The 22,149-nt window shown below is 40.0% G+C and overlaps 1 protein-coding gene across 3 annotated transcripts in view; it reads right to left on the reverse strand.

The window, feature by feature from the left end:
- LOC126293531 (haloacid dehalogenase-like hydrolase domain-containing protein 2) overlaps positions 1 to 9,045 on the reverse strand; it is a 45,028-nt gene extending 35,983 nt beyond the window's left edge. The window contains exon 1 of one of the 3 annotated variants that reach the window (XM_049986796.1): positions 8,916 to 9,045. In XM_049986796.1, coding sequence (XP_049842753.1) covers positions 8,916 to 9,034 — 119 coding nt within the window. In that variant the 5' untranslated portion in view covers positions 9,035 to 9,045. Of the gene's footprint in view, positions 1 to 3,694; positions 3,808 to 8,915 lie in introns of those variants that run through there. The other 2 variants (XM_049986798.1, XM_049986797.1) reach the window with 2 other exon arrangements.
- Positions 9,046 to 22,149: the final 13,104 nt, after the last annotated feature.

A 22,149-nucleotide genomic window follows, 5' to 3' on the forward strand; every position in this document is an offset into this window, starting at 1 on the left:
ATTGTAACGGCAACATCTCCCAACTTGTATCATGCAAGTAACCGTCGTGACTGGGCAGAGGATGCCGTTTGTATCAGGACTGATCCAGAGCGCATTTTGGACAAGCCCTCCACCTCCCCTAACTTGTCCTCTAAATGCTCGATGAAGAAATGAGGCTTTGTGGAGAGAAAAGACTCCCCATCACCTCTCGTACAAACTAAGAATCAAGGCAAATACCTGCTACTGCCATCCTGAGACCGACGATCCTCCCATGGTGTGGCCAGGGAGGGGAACGTTTTCGGATTGTACTTCTGAGCATTAAACTGGGCCCGAGAACGCTTAGAGACTGCTGGCAGCTGGCCACCAGCGAGAGACGATGTACCACGCTTCATTGCAGGTCATCCGCCCTGATGCCACCTACTCTGGTTGTTAGGGTGCTACAACCAACAGGGTACATGGCGGCCCCATCACAATGGACTGGCTACCGTGCTCGATGTTAGGTAACATGTGGTCCATGGTCGCCGTCGGTGCAGAAAGAAGCACTGCACAGTGCAAGGTGTAATCTGCACGCAGAAACGGAGTCGTGCCCAAGAGATGGAGAGCGGGCACGACTGCAATGCAATGACGAATAAGCTGGCGAAAGGTCTGATCGCAAGATGGACACGATGCACCAAGTAAGGCGCCCTTACCCAGTCGGCTCGCGCTTCGGAATAATTTTGAGATATGGAGGTCAGACCCGACAGGAGACCATCACATAAGGCCGAAACATTTGAGAATCCTTTAAGTCGCCTCTTACGACAGGCAGGAATACCGCGGGCCTATTCTTACCCCCAGACCTGCAGGGGGGTACAAAATGTTCTTATAGCATGCTTCTTTAGAATAAACACTTTTTTCAGGTTATCTGCAAAGCCCCAGAAGATTACTCAGTAGTACAGAATCAAGTCAAAGTATGTGTGGTACACTATCAATAGTGTCTGCAGGGCAACAGTAATAGAGATTGCTAAGACCAAAGCAGGCAGAACTGAGAGTTTTGATTAATTCACGCAAACGGCGATGCCATATCAGTTTGTAATTCACCTCGATTCCCAGTAACTTCACCCACAGAGCCTCATCCAATACGTGCCTCCTGATCTCTATTTATATTCAAATTAATGGAAGAGCTGAACATGTATCCCAATCATTTCCAGAATTTTTACAGTATGTATCAAGACTGTTTCTAAACTGTGCTAGACAAAGTGAATGAGAGCATTCAGAGATAAGCACTGGAACTGGAATTTTTTGATCATAATTTCTGTTCTTGATTTAAATGTAAGCGTAACTACTGCAGATTATATGAGATGCTTAAATTATTAGGGTGCTTTTCCAAAACCTGATTATCTGTAAATATTTGGCTGTTGTAGATCAGAAATTCCTCATTACAGGGTATAGTTTCCTACCATGTGATAGAGATTTTGTCCTTATAGAGAGGAAAAAAAGATCCACTCACTCAGACTACTGGATTCCAGTAATTGCCAGTGCCAAAAACAATGGATTCCTCATCTGCAGGATTTCAGGAATGTTAGCACAATAGACCAAAAGTTGTAAAGAGGCTAATTCAAAATAACAGAATATGTCTGGCTACACATTTCATCTGACAACCCTACTACACTAAGAAAAAAAAAGTCATAACATCCATCAACTGTGGATTGCCACAGCATTGCAAGGAAGACAAGAGGTAGTGGGAAATGAAATCTGCTGCTAGATAACATCTCAGTTTTTTCTATCTTGTATGATAAACTTTGCCAGTAAAAAGTGCCAAGAAGAAAGCTTTACTCGACATGTGACAGTATATTTCAGCTAAAAAATGGAATTTTTATGAGCAAGTACCACATGAATATTGGACTTTCAGGTCTGACTGACAAAACTCATTGCCTGAGCACAGAAAATGTAATGCTGATTGTAACTGCAACAGGAAGAGTGTTAAATTTTTCCATATTTTCTGCTGTCACCTATAGAGATTTGAACTTCAATAAGCATTATACGTTTTGATTTGTGTTGTTGCACTGTCTCAAAATACACATTCTATTTCTGAAATGAGTAACACAGAAAAACCAGAGTGTTTCAGTGGCACAATATTGTAACTTCACAGATTTATCTGTTTTTCAACCATGGAAGGAAAAAAAAAAGAGTGAAATTTTTTTCAAAGATGACATAAGGAAATATGTAATAACTGTTACAAAAATATGCAAAATGGTGTTTTAGCTCACATACAATGCCTGCATCAAGAAATATCAAATAGGTAAGAGTAAAATAGGTGAACATAAAACATCCAGAACTTGAGTTACATCAACAGCAAAATCCCATTTCATATACACTCCTGGAAATGGAAAAAAGAACACATTGACACCGGTGTGTCAGACCCACCATACTTGCTCCGGACACTGCGAGAGGGCTGTACAAGCAATGACCACACGCACGGCACAGCGGACACACCAGGAACCGCGGTGTTGGCCGTTGAATGGCGCTAGCTGCGCAGCATTTGTGCACCGCCGCCGTCAGTGTCAGCCAGTTTGCCGTGGCAGGTGAACGCCACAATCAGGACTGCATACGACCGAGGCACACAGGGCCTACACCCGGCATCATGGTGTGGGGAGCGATCTCCTACACTGGCCGTACACCTCTGGTGATCGTCGAGGGGACACTGAATAGTGCATGGTACATCCAAACCGTCATCGAACCCATCGTTCTACCATTCCTAGACCGGCAAGGGAACTTGCTGTTACAACAGGACAATGCACGTCCGCATGTATCCCGTGCCACCCAACGTGCTCTAGAAGGTGTAAGTCAACTACCCTGGCCAGCAAGATTTCCGGATCTGTCCCCCATTGAGCATGTTTGGGACTGGATGAAGCGTCGTCTCACGCGGTCTGCACATCCAGCACGAACGCTGGTCCAACTGAGGTGCCAGGTGGAAATGGCATGGCAAGCCGTTCCACAGGACTACATCCAGCATCTCTACGATCGTCTCCATGGGAGAATAGCAGCCTGCATTGCTGCGAAAGGTGGATATACACTGTACTAGTGCCGACATTGTGCATGCTCTGTTGCCTGTGTCTATGTGCCTGTGGTTCTGTCAGTGTGATCATGTGATGTATCTGACCCCAGGAATGTGTCAATAAAGTTTCCCCTTCCTGGGACAATGAATTCACGGTGTTCTTATTTCAATTTCCAGGAGTGTAATAATGCTAGATATTTCTGGATGGAGCAATATGTAAAATAATGTAAAGGCAACTGCTCATCAACAGTGGATCAATGTGTGGGGCACAGTAACACATAACAGAAAAAAAGTATTCACACTAGCTTTCAAGCACTAGCTATTTTCCCAGCAACAATGTGTGTTTGGATGTGTCTGTGGTTTTTGCATATGAATGTGTATAGTATAGCTGGAAAAAGAGCTGGTGCTTTAAAGCTAGTGTGAATAGTGTTTTCTGTTGTGTGTTACTGTGCTCCATGCATCGATCTGCTACAAAATCCCATTCATTGGTCACTGGAACATATTTTTTTTTTTTTTTTTTTTTTTTTACAACATGAGAACAAAAACATTTACTGACTGCTTTGTGAATGAAACTGTTAGCGTAGACAAGAAAAATTGACAAAGGGTGTATATCACTGCCACTGGATCTGTAATTATCTATCTCTAGAGTTAAAATTAGAATAACCCTTAATGCAATAATACCTTAAAATGTTATTGTAACTGACTTCATAAATGAGAGAAACATGAGCCACAACTCCACACAGCGTGCAGCGACACCGTTGACTGTGGCACATCATAGCTCATCGCAGCCAAATCTCAAAACTTATTTACTTGGGACTGAAAAAGAGATATGGCTTTCCTTCCAGTGTTAAAAACAATCTTGCTATGTTAACTCCATTTTGCAAGCAGTAATTATGGCTCTATAAAATGTAAACTGGCCAGTGACTACATTTTGCACTGCAAATGTTTTGAGATATGGGGATACTTAATTAGCTCACAAATATCAAAGTAACTAAGCGACCTCAAAAAGTGAGACCATTCATTATTAAGATATGATAACAGACTATAGGATGTGAAAGAATAAAAAAAAATATTTAATAGTTTCCTCAGAATTGAATGAGAAAGATTGCATAGCGCAGATCATGTGTGAATCGCAAAACAGTGGTTTTTCATTCTTTGTGCGAAAAGTAAAAGTTTCACTGAGAAACTAACTGCAGATATGAATGTAGCCCTAAATAGTCTAGAATTTTGACATTTCACATTAAAGAAAACAATAGTGCAATACTTGAACGTGTCCTCCTCACATCACATTGGTGTGCCACTGGCAGTTACAAATGGACAGGGTGAAGACAACAAGCGACACTCCTCCATACCACCTCTGTGTGAACTGCTTCATTTTTTAACATGATGGTGGCTTTAAACAACACCATGTCCCCACAGATGTCTGCACCATTACCCTTCTGTTTGAATTGTACCTTACAGAATGGCAAACAAATAACTTGTTTATTCTCTTCTCATTTATGGATCTGTCAAGCTAAAAAATGCACCAAATGAAGGGAATATATGTATCTACTATCATGAAATTGACAAAAATTGTACAATGACTTATCAAGAATGGCTAGATGATAGATCCAAAGCTGAAGCAGCATCCATTATTATGGGAAAATCAGCTGTCATGTATTGCTAAATTAAAGAGACTTTTGGAGAAATGAGAATACACTATATAGGAATTTTGTGCTCAGATAGCAAGCTAGTGCTGAGCAAAGAAGGGGAGGCTGGAAGATGGAAGGAATTATGTAGAAATCCTACACAAGGGAAACAAACTGGCAGACAATATTATATAAAGGGAAGAAAAAATGAGATGTTAAATAGTGCCAAAGGACATAAATAATGCAAAAGAAAGGTGTAGTAATTAATTATACATACTGTAAAGCCTCTATAAAGAACTCTGACATGAAATGAATTCACTTTTACAGTTGGAGGATCCTGGAGATGATACCTTAGATATTCCAGTCTTGGTCACAATTTATTTTACCTGAACATATAACTGTTTTCAGCTTTACATCTGTCATCGGATCTACAAAAGAAAGATAAAAATACAGCTATTTCAGAACCTAATACGTGCACAAACAGGAAAACAAGTTAGTCACTAGCTGCACTGTTACTCAGTTCAGTTAATACATGTCCTTCATGCCCCTACCTTATGAGGTAATAAGCTTACTTGTTTTTTCCACATTTGTACTTATTGGTTCATGATCAATTCACAAATTCTGAAATACCTTTATTTTCACTTTTCTTTTTCACTATAAATCGATAATGACAGTACAGATGAAATCAGTACACTCCTCAAAGTGGCCAAGACTGAATTCTATGATGTTTACAGAAATTTGAATTTTTATGCTCACTTTACATTTACTCCTTATTTGTATTGTTCCCTGTAGTAACAAATCAGTGATTGTGATTGACACAACCACAGTACAAGCTACAAAAATAATTTCCATGTAGACTGTTTCACTATTTAAGGTTCACAATGGGCTTCCAAATTTTAAAAAGTTCCTATTACACAAACTTGGGAATTTCTGAGAAAAAAAAATTAACTAATTATCTACATTTAAGGATTGAAGATGTTTATTAACTGTATGAATAATAGCAATGTTGACTGTAAACACACTAATTCTGATAAATATCACACTGATTGTGTACATATTAAGTCTATTTAATGTAACTGAGGAAGCAGTAGTTTCATTCAAAGTATCTGTTTTTCTGCCAATTTTACTGTGTTAAATTAACATTGATAAACAAGTAGTTTATGCTCAATTTTAATATACTTTACAACAAGTGCTTCCCTTTGTTAACTTCTTTTTTTATTTAGACAAAAAAATCAATTGTTAAATACAAAAATGAAAAATAACAGTTTTTCTTCTTGTGCACATTTCATTATGTTTGTGTAGAACTTTCACGTTTAATCCCGTCCCCACTTCTCTCTCTGTCTTGAGTGTGGGCAGGAGGGGTGGGGGCTGTGAGAATGAGGAATTTTAGCTTGACTATTTACCATCAGCTAGACATTTTGCCTACGTAAATAAAGTCTTGTTGCTAATATCTAATCATTCAACACACTTATTTACGCATTCTACGCTACACAAGGTAGCATGCAATATAGTAGGCAAAACGCCAATTCCATGTAGCAAAACGACAAAAGGCAACTCAAATAAAAGATTATGTCATGTTCTTAACTTATGTTTTCATTATATAGGAATTATCTGTTTCCTAATTTATGATCAGTCCACCTCTGCAGCTGAATGGTTGGTGTGAGTAGCTGCTACGCAAAAGACCATGGCGCCATTCATGGGACTGTAAGAGATTTTTTCCTTGGTGGAACGAATGGAACGGGGAGCACTCAGCCTTGTGATCCAACTTAGGATCTACTCCAGTGAGAAATAGCAACTTCATGGACTATAAAGCTGACAATGGCTGGGAGAGTGGCATGATGGTCTCGTGCTGCTCTGCACCACATCCAAATGACCCTATTAGCAGCGAATGATACGGTGGGCCGTCGGTCCCAATAGCCCCATCTGGGCCACAAAATGCAGCTTTGTCTTTTGTCCAATTTACACTGAGGTGACAAAAATCATGGAACAGTGATACGCACATATACAAATGGCAGTAGTATCATGTACACAAGGTAGAAAAGGCAGTGCATTGGCGGATCTATCATTTATATTCAGGTGATTCACGTGAAAAGGTGCCCAATGTGATTATGGCCGCAGGAAAGGAATGAACAGACTTTGAACAAGGAATTTTAGTTGGAGCTAGGACATTCCATTTTGGAATTCATTATAGAGTTCAATATTTTGAGGTCTACAGTGTCAAGAATGCGCCGAGAATACCAAATTTCAAGCACTACCTCCCACCACGGATGATGCAGTGGTCAATAGCTTTCACCTAATGATTGAGAGCAATGGCATTTCCGTGGAGTTGTCAGTGCTAAAAGACAAGCAACACTTGATGAAATAACAGCAGAAATCAATGTGGAATGTACAATGAATGAATCCATTAAGACAGCGTGGTGAAATTTGGTGCTAATGGGCTATGGCAGCACCTCTCCTGGGGTTGTGACCACATCGATTTGACCCTAGATGACTGGAAAACTCTGGCCTGGTCAGATGAGTTTCGATTTCAGTTTGTAAGAGCTGATGATAGGGTTAGAGAATGGCTACCCCACAAAGTTACAGACCCAAAGTTATCATCGAGGCACTGTACATGCTGGTGGTTGCTCCATAATGGTGTGGGTGTGTTTACATGGAATGGACTGGTTCCTTCGGATGTTTGGCTACTTGGAGACCATTTACAACAACAAATATTGTGTTCCCAAACAACAATGGATTTTTTTATAGATGACAATGTGAAATGTCTCTGAGCCACAATTGTTTTTCAATTGGTTTGAAGAACACCCAGATCTCCTGACACGAATCCCATCGAACATTTATGGGACATCATCAAGAATTCAGTTCATGCACAAAATTCTGCACTGGCAACTCTTTGACAATCTGGAATATTCATTACAAAATGAAACTACAAAGTCTTACACGAGACACACTTAAATTTTGAGAGGCCATACAGGTCTATTAAAACCAGAAACTTTTCTGTGACAGTTACGCACAAGAAAAAAGCTTAATAGTTCATAAATGAAGAGCCAATAAAAAATGCTAGCAAAAATTTAATGTGTACTAGAAACAAACAATATGGACACATTATACTACAAACAGGGGTAAAAGTTACATAGTGTACTCAGCAACTCACTTTCCCTCCCTCACATTTTTCCCAGTTTACATACAATACGTGCATCAAAGCACTTCTTGGAGACTTGTCCATTTTCTAAGACATATTTTCTGAATTTATCTTACAGTCTTAGCTTTTCTGTTGAAAAGTACTAAATATGGTAAACTGTATTTCAGGATAGCTTGGATGTAAACATTAGGCTACACTCGACAAGTCAGTCTGTTCCCACAAGATTTTTTTTGCCATCCACACTTACTTGCTTTGCCAACTCACAAGCAAATTCTCACTTTTTGATTGGACACAGAACTCGGGGTTTGTTACAAATTAATGTGGCATCACAAAACAGATTTCTGGTGGGGGAGTGGGAACCAATACCACGTTTCCGTTGAAATCAGTGTGACAATATGTGAATTACTAGATGATGGTGAGGAAAAAACCTATTCCCTATAGGTGGTTGTAAACAATATCAGTAGCCATTGTGACTGCAACAACACGACAAATGTCTGCCATAATGTTAAGCAGAAATCTTAAATGTAAGAAGTACAACAGAAAAAAAGAATGTAACTTGATGTTCTTGGTTTCCACTTTTGGCAGAATGTCAGTGTGGTGGAAAAACAGTAACTCATCCAACGGCCAAATTGGTAATTAAGAAGCAATTCTACAGTAACAACCAGTAATCAGTCACCTAGGACATTGGAAAAAAAGGTACTAAAGTACAAAGTAATATGTGCATTCTGACTCAAAATGTTTTCGACGAGGCCAACCACAGGATCACTCTTCCCGAGAGAATGTTGAAGTGCAGAAACAACGTTTTCGTTGTGTATCAAATAAAACTAGAAACCTCTGATGCGATAAACGGACGAGACTTCCCAAAAACTGAACACACGTCGCAAATGTTACGTTTCCTTGCTTCTATGAAATACGAAGTGTTTTCATCACAGGTTCGAGACAAGTTTTTACGGCGTGTTTATCGACAATGTGTAAATTAAAAAGTAAATCTTATGCTTCTTATTAAGAATCATTATTGTCGCAAGTGTAACTGGCGGTAAGAGGTTGAACGCACTGACATCAGCCAGTACTCGTCGAGACCTGCAACAAATAATATAAGACGTAATCTTTTTGTCGTTTTTGTTCAGCGTCACACCTCTTCAGAGCGTCCACAGCTCCTGGAGTAGGCTCATCTTCTATATGTAAAGTGCCACTAAGATCGATTAATACCAATCTCACTCGTTTGCTCATTTTGCTAATTATTGTCTTCGCCATACATAATCCACTTATCTATGATCTATGTGTTCTGCATTTCTGCCAACTTGACATACTCATCCATGACAAAAAATGTTAGTCATCATTTAACAAAATATATTCAATAGAATTATATACGGCAATAATCAGTAAAGCATAGATAGTATCACATAACTGATGATCTGCTATTGTTTCAATTCAGTTTATTTATTCCTCGTTCAGTAACATTAACTATGGGAAGTTGGTTACTATGCTTGGCTGCGCCAAACACAGGAAGACCGCCAAATTCGATGTTGGCGGAAATATGAATTCGAATAATAGAGTATCAAATAAAATTATAGACTAAATTCTGAACGCATGTTTCATAAAAAGTTGACGAGTTTTATGCCGTAAGTACGTTTCTGGAAGTTATGTAGCAATATTAGCTACAATATTAGCTATAATATTAGCTGTAGCTGTAATATTTCATTTTGGAGCCCTAAATGCATACGATTGCGTCAGAATTTCAAATTTCCTTCACTGCAAGCGGGATTCGGAGTTATATGGAAAAACCACGACATTTCAAACTCATCATGAAACAACTAAACCTTTCTAGATGTCTTATTAGATAATATGTAATGCCTCTTGCCTCAGAACTTTCCTGCCGTTTATTAATTCACTATGCCCCATACATCCCATCAAGCAATCTACAAAGGGTCATGATGTATCTTAATAAACAAAAAACTTATCGTAGAAACTTTATCTGGATGTATTACATACCGCAAACAAAAAAATAAGTAGGAATAATATTTGTAGATGTCACTGGGTATTTGTCAGATGAATGCTTAGTCATCTATGGTGTTCCACAAGGTTCAGTAATGGAACATCTTCTTTTTATGATTTATATCAATGCTCTGGGCGTGCTTATTGATTTGCATAGAACAATTGTGTTTGCTGATGACACAACATTGGTAGTAAAAGCAACAAAAATCAATAGAAGCGCATTTTCAGTATCATATATTGACTTGTCATGCAGCTTTACAATGAACGGGACAAAATTGCTATATTTTGAGGTGTAATATGCAGCTGGTGCAAATTTACTGCTGCTTGCTTAATGTTACATGTATGTAAATGGTAACAATTGTCTACTATGAGAATGAACTCTTGAGTGTGCTGTTACACAGAAGTTTGAAAGTGATGCACAACTTTGGTACTAGATGAATGTGCTACCATCAAAGATTTTCGTGCTCCTAAGTGTTGCCTGGAACCTCTCTTGGGAATTCTTGATATTCATTCCTCAGTTAAACCTGAGCCTATTGATCTCTTCATAAGAGTTCCCAGGCAATTAAAATTTTGTGCCTTTCTCTCTTCTGTCTTCAGGAGAGTCAATTTGAAATGCAGTAATTAATCTGAAATTATCACACTGAAAGAACAAACTTAACTCACATGTAGTTAGGGCCACTTACTGGTACTGCACTCTGCTTACCGCATTGCAGATGTACAAGTTCTATGACACTTTAGGTCTCCTTCTGTTCTTCAATACTAATCTTCAATAGTTTTCCTAGATATGGATTATGTGGTGGAGTTTCACTATTATGAAATTTCTCAGTACATGTGAACTGAGTCTAAGGACTTGATTTTGCACCCAGTGAGGTCAGTCAATATAAGTAGGTTGTTATGGAAGGCCAGTTTGAGGGATTGCCTTGTTGCCTACCCATTAAATAACTCGTATTTCCACACATAATCAGAGTGGAGAGGTGAAGTATGTTTTCAAATACTGACATTTACTTATAGTCTATCCACTACCCAGTTCCTTGAAGATTAGGTGTCATATCTGGTGTTCATCACACCACTGTGGATGTTATCTTGGACACGGGCAGTGTCTGCATCTGCAATATTTTTTATTCAGCTTCTCAAATTTTGAAGTTGTTGTTTCCATTCATTCTTGAGCAGCATGATTTTCATAGCTTCCTCAATGGGCCAGAAGCTGGCAATCTGAACAAGAATTTTAGTTTCTTTGATTTGTTGATAGAAGGCTCAAGCCCAATCTTTCTTCCTGCCTTTTCTCCATATCTTTGAAGTGTTTACGTGTGAGGATGTGTTCTGTAACATTTTATTTGATGGGGTATAGTAGAATGGCATAGAGGCTCTTTGGATTTGTTCTTCTGAAATGTCCGAAAGTAAGGAATGCAGTGGACAATAAGTCAAGTATATCTGATGGTGGCATCACATTTTCTTCTGCTAAGAGTATTGACTCTTTAGAAGGGGCATAGGGACGGAAAGTAAACGTAAGGTGAAGGCAAGCAACTCCTGGAAAGTGACCAGTGTTGGTGGGTGTGAATGAAGGGGTGGGGGGATGGAGGGGGGGGGGGGGGTCACAATTGGATGGAGGTATGAACTAGGAGCTGCAGTGCTCAGCTTTACCTTTCTGACTGTTTTGGTCAGTGCATTTTGTGACAAGAATCTCCACTGTAGAGAAGGAGATTAACTTTTTGATCAGCTCAGTGTTACTGAACATAGCTGGGGCTGAAGAGGGACCCTTGAAAAGCACTGAAACTTCTGTCAGACTGATGCTTTGAGAGGATACATTAACTACTATTTCTAGGTTTTGTGGGATGTTGGGAAGGAGTTTTGTGGGATGTGGCATTTGGAAAATGTCAGCACAACAGGCCCTAGACACCATGTCATGTTTACGTGGTGAATAGGGAACAACCGTGTTTCACTTGCAGTAAGATGGATCTGTCGTTCAGTGGTATCCTAAAGCAGGAGTAGGATGACAGTGTTGTTGGGGAGCAAGAACTTCAGTAAGGAACATGCAGTTTAGGTAATTGAAATCTTATAATAAGAGTACCTTAAGCTACATTTTAGAATGAGGGCACCTTACAGAAATTATAGAGGTGGTTCAGGCATACTACAACCATAGAAAGACCTCCAGTCACATATCTCATCTAGTACTTGCCCCTGAACTCATCTCCGTTTTCATCCTTAGCACATTTATCCAGCCGCTTGAGGATGGTGTTTGAACCAACTTAATTACCTCAAAGTAGTACTCCATACTGTAGTTGTGATTGAAAGAATGTAAAGTGTGCAGAAATTAGTAATGTTTTATTAATAATGTATATCATCTTGTGCAGTAGGAAGAGAGTACAAGCAAGTTTGCACACATAGATAATAATCATGTTTACCCCATATAGGTATTGTACATTTTTATATAAATGCAATCCCAACAATTAGACATTTTTTGTATTTTGTTTGAATGTCTTCAGGGTGAAGTGAATTTCTTCAGTTTTTATTTTCTTTACAGATAAAAGATTGGTCATGCACCAGTCACTGCCAATTTCAGTTACTACTTTGTTGTAGCATAAGCAATTTTGCAGATTTTCTCCACTGGAATTAGTGTCATGTCATCAGCATTCAGTACATTGTCACATAGCATGTAATTTTGGAAGTCATTAATATACACAATGAAGCAGGAAAGTCCTAAACACTAAACCATTGGTATTTCTCTGTTTCTTTTCAAGGGTGTTGACATTTGGTATGGCTGAGATAGTTTTAATGGCATATTTATGACATCATAATGGTTGGCATGAACTATATTCACAGCTGATAATTTAGACACACTGTATAATGGAAGGATGACAGTGAATATTTGTGCTGGACCAGGACTCAAACCCAAATTTCCCACTTGTTGGGTGTGTTCTCTTACCCCCATTAGGCTATCTGAGCACAACTCATGGCCAGCCCCAAACTTCCATATGCCATCAACCATGTGTCTACAACTTGCACTTATTATTATTATTCTTCTTCTTCTTTTTGCATTATAGCCTCTGTAGGACCACGGGTAACCCTTTCGTGGACTGCATTTTCCTCTTCTTCGTCCAGAACCTCTTCATTCTTTCTCTTCTTCTCTCCCACTCTTCTTCTGAGATCTTCAGCGTCCTTTTCTCCTGTCAGCTCCACTGGTGACACTCTAATCTTTTCCTGTATTCTTCACTGTCATTGATCTCCAGCGTATTGGTCGGTGTATATTTGTTCCTCCAATTTTTCTTTCCTTCGACCTTGATCCCCAATTCCAACCAGTCCTTCCAAAGTTCAACAATCCACTTGGTTCCTGTCTTTCCCCTTGTCCTCTCTGTTGTTTCCCACACTCTCTTCGCCATTCTGTCCATACTCATCCTAACTACATGTCCAGCAAACCTTGCCCTTTTGAGTCTGATTTCCCCAGATATTGTTCTCATGTTTTCGTACATCTGTTCCCTAGGTCTTCACACCTACCTCTCTCCACCTCTTTTGGGACCTAGTATTTTTCTCAGTATTTTTCTCTCTTCTTTCTCTAGTGGTTCTGCCCCATTTCTTCCTAGTGTTATCGTCTCAGCAGCATATAATACTGCATTCCTCATTGTTGCCTTGTGGTGGCTTATCTATGCCTCTGTGGATATGTTCTTTTTATTTTATATCCCTCTTGTCATACAGAAGGCTGACCTCATCTTCTTTATCCTCTCTGTTATTCCCTCCTCACTCCTGTTCCTTCCTGTTATAAACCCTTCCAGGTATTTAAATTTGTCTTTGCGTCTTCTTCCGTCTCACTTACTGTTGCTATGTTGTCTGCAAAGGCTAGGCAGTCCACTTGATCTCTGTTGTCCTTTTTGCATCCCCATGGGTCTTTGGTATTCCCATTTCCTTGTTTATTGCTCCCCACTGCCTGATCACTTTGTGCAGTGCTATATTGAACAGCAATGGTGACAATCTATGTCCCTGTTTAACACCAGTCTTGATCTCAAATTCTTCTGACAGTGCTCCTCTGAATCTCACCCTTGCTTTTGTGTCTGTCAGGATTTTTTTTGAGTTCTTGTGTAGTTCCATCCAGTCCTCTGTTCTTCAGGATCCTAACAAGAGTCTGTCTGTCAATGGAGTCATATGCCTTTGTGAAGTCCAAGAAGGTTATTAATGTCTTTTTGTTTTTTAAGGCCCTATGTTCGATCAATTGCTTCAGGATAAATATCTGTTCCATACAACCTCTTCCCTTTCTGAATCCCTCTTGGTAGTCACCAACTGTACTTTCTACCTGTTCTTCTACTCCCTTGAGCAATAGTTTTGACAACACCTTGTATCCGACCTCTAGTAGCAATATTCCTCTGTAGTTGTTTGCATCTTTCTTGTCCCCCTTCTTATGTATTGGTACTACAATTGCATTCTTCCATCCTTCTGGCAACTTCTTTGTTCTCCGGATCTGGTGGATTATGTTGCTCATGTTGTCTATTGCTTTGTTGCCTCCCCACTTTATCATCTTGTCTGCTATACCATCTTCTCCAGTTGCCTTGTTATTCTTTAGAGCACTTGTGGCATGTGCGACTTCATCCCTGGTTGGAGGGCGAGGCTCTCTCTCTTCTGTGTCAGTCCCTAGTTCCAGCTCATTTTCAGGTGGTTCACAGTTCAGTAGGTTGTGGAAGTACTCTACAAAAATCCGACAGTTCTCCTTCACACTAACAGCCAGCTCCCCTTTCTTATCTCTCATAAACAGTTATCTACCCTTGTATCCAGTCAGACTCTTTGAATTTCCCAAAAAAGTGTCTGCTGTTGTTTTTCCTGAAGTTGGTCTCAATCTCGTCCAGTTCCTGCTTCATCTTCTGTATTCTGGTCCATCTTATCGTTCAGACCACTTCCTTTCTTGCTCCTCAGAAAACTTCAAATTTTTCCAGCTCCTGCTTGCTACTCCAGTCTTGCCAGGGATCTGGAACCTCTTGGAGATCTTGCCACAGTGGCATTGGAGATTTGTAGTTCGCTTCTGTTTTTTCACCTGCGAGTCGACACTCTTCAACTGCACTCTGTTTACAAATAGCTGCGCCATTAGTTACTTGCTGCAAAGCAATCTTTACTTTATTCTCTATTTGTTCTGGGATCTGACATTCCTTCTTCGTTAGGAATTCCTGGAATTCCTGTTCTACTTTCTTAGCTTGTTCGGATAAATGTTTTCTTTTGCACTTGTATGTTCATTATGTATATTCCCATACAGGGGAGACATTTTAATTGAAAGTCGCTTGCCTGGTATTGGCAGGTAAATATGATACCCTAATGGCAAGCTGACTGCTCGCAATAAATGGGAAATCCAGGTTAGAGTCCTGGTCCAGATCAAATTTTCACTGCCATTCCATTATACAACTGATTGTTGCCATATTCGCAACTGCCAATACATTTCATGTATTTCATAACAGATATGCTTGCTACAATGCCTGGTCATCACCGCACTGTACCTCTGGACAACACAGCCACTGCAATATCATAGCATAAAGCTCTAGCATTTTTATCATGTAATGTCTGACAGACTCAGAGGCTTTACTTAAGTCTTGCAAAAGTGAGTTTCTTGTTCTCAAATCCTTCACATATATTACTGAGGAGACAGTCTACTGCTTTTGTTATTGATAGCTGAGATTGGAAGCCAGACTCGCTACTACTCAATAATGTAGTACTTTCAAACTAATTGTAAATTTGCAAATTTATACTGAGAAAGATTACAGTTATTTTGGAAGTATTTACCTGACAGAAGGTGTCCGAAAACAATTCGGAGGTATTACTTTTCAGCACTCGCTCGTATTGAGCATATATGTAATTTTACACCGAATACTGTCAGCTGTATATATATACTATTCAATTTAAATAATAGTTTAATATGAACATGAATATTGACTAGCATTAATACCCCCAAATCAAGCCCTACTGCAATATGGAAGCAGCAGCTAATAAGATATCCTTTTACTATCTATTAACAGTTTCAAGAAGCAGCTTTAAATAATTATTCTAGAAATATATGACACCCCCATATGTATTGCTTACATAGGGATCATGAGGGCAAGATTAGAATAATAACTGCATGCACATAGGCATTCAAACAATCATTCTTCCTGCTCTTCAAATGTGAATGGAACAGGAAGAAAACAGAATAACTGGTACAATGGGGTGTTCCCTCTGACATGCACCTCATGGTGGTTTGCAAAGTATATATGTATATGTAGATATCTATTGTAGGATGTTTCATGTGAGTAGGTATTCTGGAGGATTAGGGTGGTGAAACAGATGATACTTTGAGCTGTGGGTGAAGGCCAGATTGAGTCATTACCACGGAGTTGATTCTATGTGTAGGGGTAATGACTTCAACTTTTGGGGAGGCAGTTTTGATATGCATTTATGTTAGGTAGCTTTTGCTTTCCTGCAGGTGTTGCAGGTTGGCTAATATAATGTTTGGAAAATTTTTTGCGTTGAAGATGTTCTCTCTAACAAGGGTGGGTGGGTGTTTACTTCTTCAGTCAGATGGAAATTATATTAAGGGCATCACTGACATGAACATGCTTATGGGGTTGCTTTAATGACTGTAAGAGTCCAACTGTGGATTTATTATGGTCCACTATTCATTAAAATTTTCAGTGGTGTTAGGTGATGCCGAAAATCCTTTTTACGTAGGTAGATCCATTATTATTTCAAATGACTTTTAATTTCTTCATTTGGATCATGTAAATCAATTATATTAGTGGCTAATGCAGGGTGAGTGGTCAGAGAAAGTGGGGGAGGGGAGAAGGAGGAGAGTTATGCTTAGTTTGGTGGAGGTCTCCTGAGTAGTGTTACAGTTTAAATGCTCTAAAACTTTCATTCTTATTTTTCATTCTTTTTTTAGGTGGCTGTTAATGGCTAAATGTCTCCACTATTCAATGAGTTGTCACCTTTGCTCCTAAATTATTCATATTCTGCTAGGACTTTAAAATGTGTGGTGACTGAAATTGTGGGAGTTGTGTATTTGAGGCTTTGTTATAATGAAATCTTTGCATGAGATATTTTTTTAAATGACTGAGGGTCATTTGGAGATTTACATATGCACCATGCATATATATGGCATGTTATTGTTCACTGTGTTGTACACCTAACCATGTAATGTGTGGACAGTAGCCCTTGTCATTTAAGCAAATATATTAGGTGCTGTCTCCTTATGGATATGTTGGTATTTGTGCAATTTGACTATGGCAAAAAGGATATGTCCACAGCAGGAGAAGATGATGTGATAAATCTCTGTAAATTACTGTGACAACAAGAGATTTTCACATTTATGTGTATGATTAAAGAAAAATAATCAATAACAATTTGCTACCTGAGAGTTAAAGAAGTCCAAACATTGCATGGAAGAGAAGAGAATTATTTGGTTGTTGTTGTTAATTGTTTCCTTCCTCCCATATGAGAGGGTGCAAGCTGGCAGCAACCACATTGCTGCTCTTCTACAAAATAATATATATATATATATATATATTAAAAATAAAGATTCCAAGACTTACCAAGCGGGAAAGCGCCGGCAGACAGGCACATGAACAAAACACACAAACACACACACAGAATTACAAGCTTTCGCAACTGGCAGTTGCTTCGTCAGGAAGGAAGGAAGGAGAGGGAAAAATGAAAGGGTGTGGGTTTTAAGGGAGAGGGTAAGGAGTCATTCCAATCCCGGGAGCGGAAAGACTTCCCTTAGGGGAAGTATATATATATATATATATATATATATATATATATATATATATATATATATATATATATAATAGAAAGAATGGACAGTTTGTTGATGGTCATTCCCACATAGAAAGCGCCACAGTGTAGGCAGGTCAGTTGGTAAATCACGTGGGTGCTTTCACACGTGGCTCTCCCTTTGATCGTGTACACCTTCCGGGTTACAGGACTGGAGTAGGTGGTGGTGGGAGGGTGCATAGAACAGGTTTTACACCGGGGGCGGTTGCAAGGGTAGGAGCCAGAGGGTAGGGAAGGTGGTTTGGGGATTTCATAGGGATGAACGAAGAGGTTACGAAGGTTTGGTGGACGGCGGAAAGACACTCTTGGTGGAGTGGGGAGGATTTCATGAAGGATGGATCTCATTTTGGGGCAGGATTTTAGGAAGTCGTATCCCTGCTGGAGAGCCACATTCAGAGTCTGATCCAGTCCTGGGAAGTATCCTGTCACAAGTGGGGCACTTTGGGGGTTATTCTGTGAGAGGTTCTGGGTTTGAGGGGATGAGGAAGTGGCTCTGGTTATCTGCTTCTGTACCAGGTCGGGAGGGTAGTTGAGGGATGCGAAAGCTGTTTTCAGGTTGTTGGTGTAATGGTCGAGGGATTCAGGACTGGAGCAGATTCGTTTGCCACGAAGGCCTACGCTGTAGGGAAGGGACCGTTTGATATGGGATGGGTGGCAGCTGTCATAATGGAGGTACTGTTGCTTGTTGGTGTGTTTGATGTGGACGGATGTGTGAAGCTGGCCATTGGACAGATGGAGGTCAACGTCAAGGAAAGTGGCATGGGATTTGGAGTAGGACCATGTCAATCTGATGGAACCAAAGGAGTTGAGGTTGGAGAGGAAATTCTAGAGTTGTTCTTCACTGTGAGTCCAGATCATGAAGATGTCATCAATAAATCTGTACCAAACTTTGGGTTGGCAGGCTTGGGTAACCAAGGCTTCCTCTAAGCGACCCATAAATAGGTTGGCATACGAGGGGGCAATCCTGGTACCCATGGCTGTTCCCTTTAATTGTTGGTATGTCTGGCCTTCAAAAGTGAAGAAGTTGTGGGTCAGGATGAAGCTGGCTAAGGTGACGAGGAAAGAGGTTTTAGGTAGGGTGGCAGGTGATCAGCGTGAAAGGAAGTGCTCCATTGCAGCGAGGCCCTGGACGTGCGGGATATTTGTGTATAGGGAAGTGGCATCAATGGTTACAAGGATGGTTTCCGGGAGTGACAGACTGGGTACGGATTCCAGTGCTTGTGTCTGTGTATGTGCGGATGGATATGTGTGTGTGTGCGAGTGTACACTTGTCCTTTTTCCCCCTAAGGGAAGTCTCTCCACTCCCGGGATTGGAATGACTCCTTACCCTCTCCCTTAAAACCCATATCCTTTCGTCTTTCCCTCTCCTTCCCTCTTTCCTGAAGAAGCAACCATCGGTTGCGAAAGCTAGTAATTCTGTGTGTGTGATTGTGTGTTTTGTTCATTGTTCCTGTCTGCCGGCGCTTTCCCGCTTGGTAAGTCTTGGAATCTTTGTTTTTAATATACAGTTTTTTCCCATGTGGAAGTTTCATATATATATATATATATATATATATATATATATATATATATATATATATATGATTCCAAGACTTACCAAGCGGGAAAGCGCCGGTAGATAGGCACAATAAATAAAACACACAAACAGACATGTCTGCTTGTGTCTGTATGTGTGTGTGTGTGTGTGTGTGTGTGTGTGTGTGTGTGTGTGTGTGTGTGTGTGTGTGTGCGCGCGAGTATATACCTATCCTTTTTTCCCCCTAAGGTAAGTCTTTCCGCTCCCAGGATTGGAATGACTCCTTACCCTCTCCCTTAAAACCCACATCCTTTCATCTTTCCTTTTCCTTCCCTCTTTCCTGACAAAGCAGCCGCCAGGATTAAAAACAATATCTCCTTATGAGTTACTATAAAACACAGTCAGCAATGGTGTATGTGGTTCTAGGTTGATGATGATAATGACAATGATGCATTTAACAAGCTCCTCACAGTCAGTTCCCAGTAAATGAAAAGGTGGTGAGCTGAGGGGCAGTAGAAGAATACAGATAAATGGGTTGCTATATTGAGATGTGGGATAATGATATCAGGATGGGAAGGCAGTGTACAATGATAGCTGGCACAGGAAGTGGCAGAGATGGGTCAGGTGGCTTGAAGAAGTTTTTGAGCTTTGACCTAAGGAGATAATATAGATTACATAAAACAGAACAACTTCCTCCAGGTCAGTCAGCACAGATTATAAAAACATCAGTCATGCAAGACTTAGCTTGGACTTTTATCACATGACATCCTGAAGGTTACAGGTCAGAGCAGTCATGTTGATGCAGTGTTCCTTGATTCTGAAAAGCATTTGACTGAGTGTGGTACCAAAGCTTACTGACAAAAGTTCGATCATATGGTGTATCAAATGAAATGTGTGCTTGAGTTGAGTAATTCTTCATTGAGAGGATGCAGTAAGTTATCCTGGATAGAGATTCATTGGTGGATGTAGAGATAACCACAAGTGTGCCCCAGGGAAATGTGTTGGTACACTTGCTATTCATATTGTGTGTTAATGCACTGGCTGTAGATATCAATAGCAACCTCAGACTTTTTGATGATGAAGCAGTTATCTATAATTAATTACTAACCAAAAAACTGCCCAAATATTCATTCAGATGTTGAAAAGGATTCAAAATTGTCCAGAGACTGGCAGCTTGCTTTAAATATTCAGAAATATAAAGAGTTTTGCACTTCTCAAAATGCAAATCTCAGTATCCTGTGACTATAATATCAGTGCCTCAAAAATCAACTTAGTTGACTCATACAGTTACTTGGTTGTAACAATTTGTGGCAATATGAAATGGAATGATCGCATAGGCTCAGTCATATGTGAAATGAGTGGTATATTTGAATTCATATGTAGGTTATTGGGAAAATGCAGTCAATCTACAAAGGAGATTTCTTACAAAACAATTATGTGACCCAGCCTAAAAAATTGCACGGGTGTGTAGGACCTATATCCAATAGGTGTAACATAGGACATTAAAAATATACAAAGAAGTGCAGCATGGATGATGACAGGTTGGCTTGACCAATGAGAGAATGTCATGGAAATCCTTAAAAAAAAAAAAAAAGAGAGAGAGAGAGAGAGAGAGAGAGAGAGAGAGAGAGAGAGAGAGAGAGAGAGAGAGAGAGAGATCTAGCTATCCTACAAAAGCCTACTTACAAAGTTTCAACGACCAGTAGTATGTAAGCAATCTAGGATTGTGCAATTACCTCCTACATATTGCTCTCCACAGGGACTGTCAGTGCAATATTAGAGAAATTGCTATCTGCACAGCAGCACTTAAGTACTCCTTTTCCCTGCACTATATGAATGGGAAGAAACGCTAATACATAGTACCATGGGGCCAAGCCTCTGTCATGTAGATCATGATGGTTGCAGAATTTGCATGTACATCTACATCTACATCTACATCTACATCTACATCTACATCCATACTCTGCAAGCCACTTGACAGTGTGTGGCGGAGGGTACCTTGAGTAAATCTATTGGTTCTCCCTTCTATTCCAGTTTTGTATTGCTCGTGGAAAGAAGGATTTTTGGTATGCCTCTGTGTGAGCTCTGATCTCTCTGATTTTATCCTCATGGTCTCTTTGCGAGATATACGTAGGAGGGAGTAATATACTCCTTGACTCCTCGGTGAAGGTATGTTCTTGAAACTTCAACAAAAGCCCGTACCTAGCTACTGAGCGTCTCTCCTGCAAAGTCTTCCACTGGAGTTTATCTATCATCTCCATTACGCTTTTGCGATTACTGAATGATCCTGTAACGAAGCGCGCTGCTCTCCGTTGGATCTTCTCTATCTCTTCTATCAACCACATCTGATACAGATCCTACACTGCTGAGCAGTATGCAAGCAGTGGGCAAACAAGCGTACTGTAACCTACTTCCTTTGTTTTTGGATTGCATTTCCTTAGGATTCTTCCAATGAATCTCAGTCTGGCATCTGCTTTACTGACAATCAACTTTATATGATCATTCCATTTTAAATCACTTCTAATGCGTACTCCCAGATAATTTATGGAATTAACTGCTTCCAGTTGCTAACCTGCTATATTGTAGTCAAATGATAAGGGATCTTTCTTTCTATGTATTCGCAGCACATTACACTTGTCTACATTGAGATTCAATTGCCATTCACTGCACCATACGTCAATTCGCCGCAGATCCTCCTGCATTTCAGTACAATTTTCCATTGTTACAACCTCTCGATATACCACAGCATCATCCACAAAAAGCCTCAGTGAACTTCCGATGTCATCCACAAGGTCATTTATGTATATTGTGAATAGCAAATGTCCTACGACACTCCCCTGCGGCACACCTGAAATCACTCTTACATCAGAAGACTTCTCTCCATTGAGAATGACATGCTGCGTTCTGTTACCTAGGAACTCTTCAATCCAATCACACAATTGGTCTGATAGTCCATATGCTCCTACTTTGTTCATTAAATGTCTGTGGGGAACTGTATTGAACGCCTTGCAGAAGTCAAGAAACACGGCATCTACCTGGGAACCCGTGCCTATGGCCGTCTGAGTCTTGTGGACGAATAGCG

Source organism: Schistocerca gregaria, chromosome 10 (genome assembly GCF_023897955.1).
Source record: "Schistocerca gregaria isolate iqSchGreg1 chromosome 10, iqSchGreg1.2, whole genome shotgun sequence".
In the NCBI taxonomy this organism is placed as follows: domain Eukaryota; kingdom Metazoa; phylum Arthropoda; class Insecta; order Orthoptera; family Acrididae; genus Schistocerca; species Schistocerca gregaria.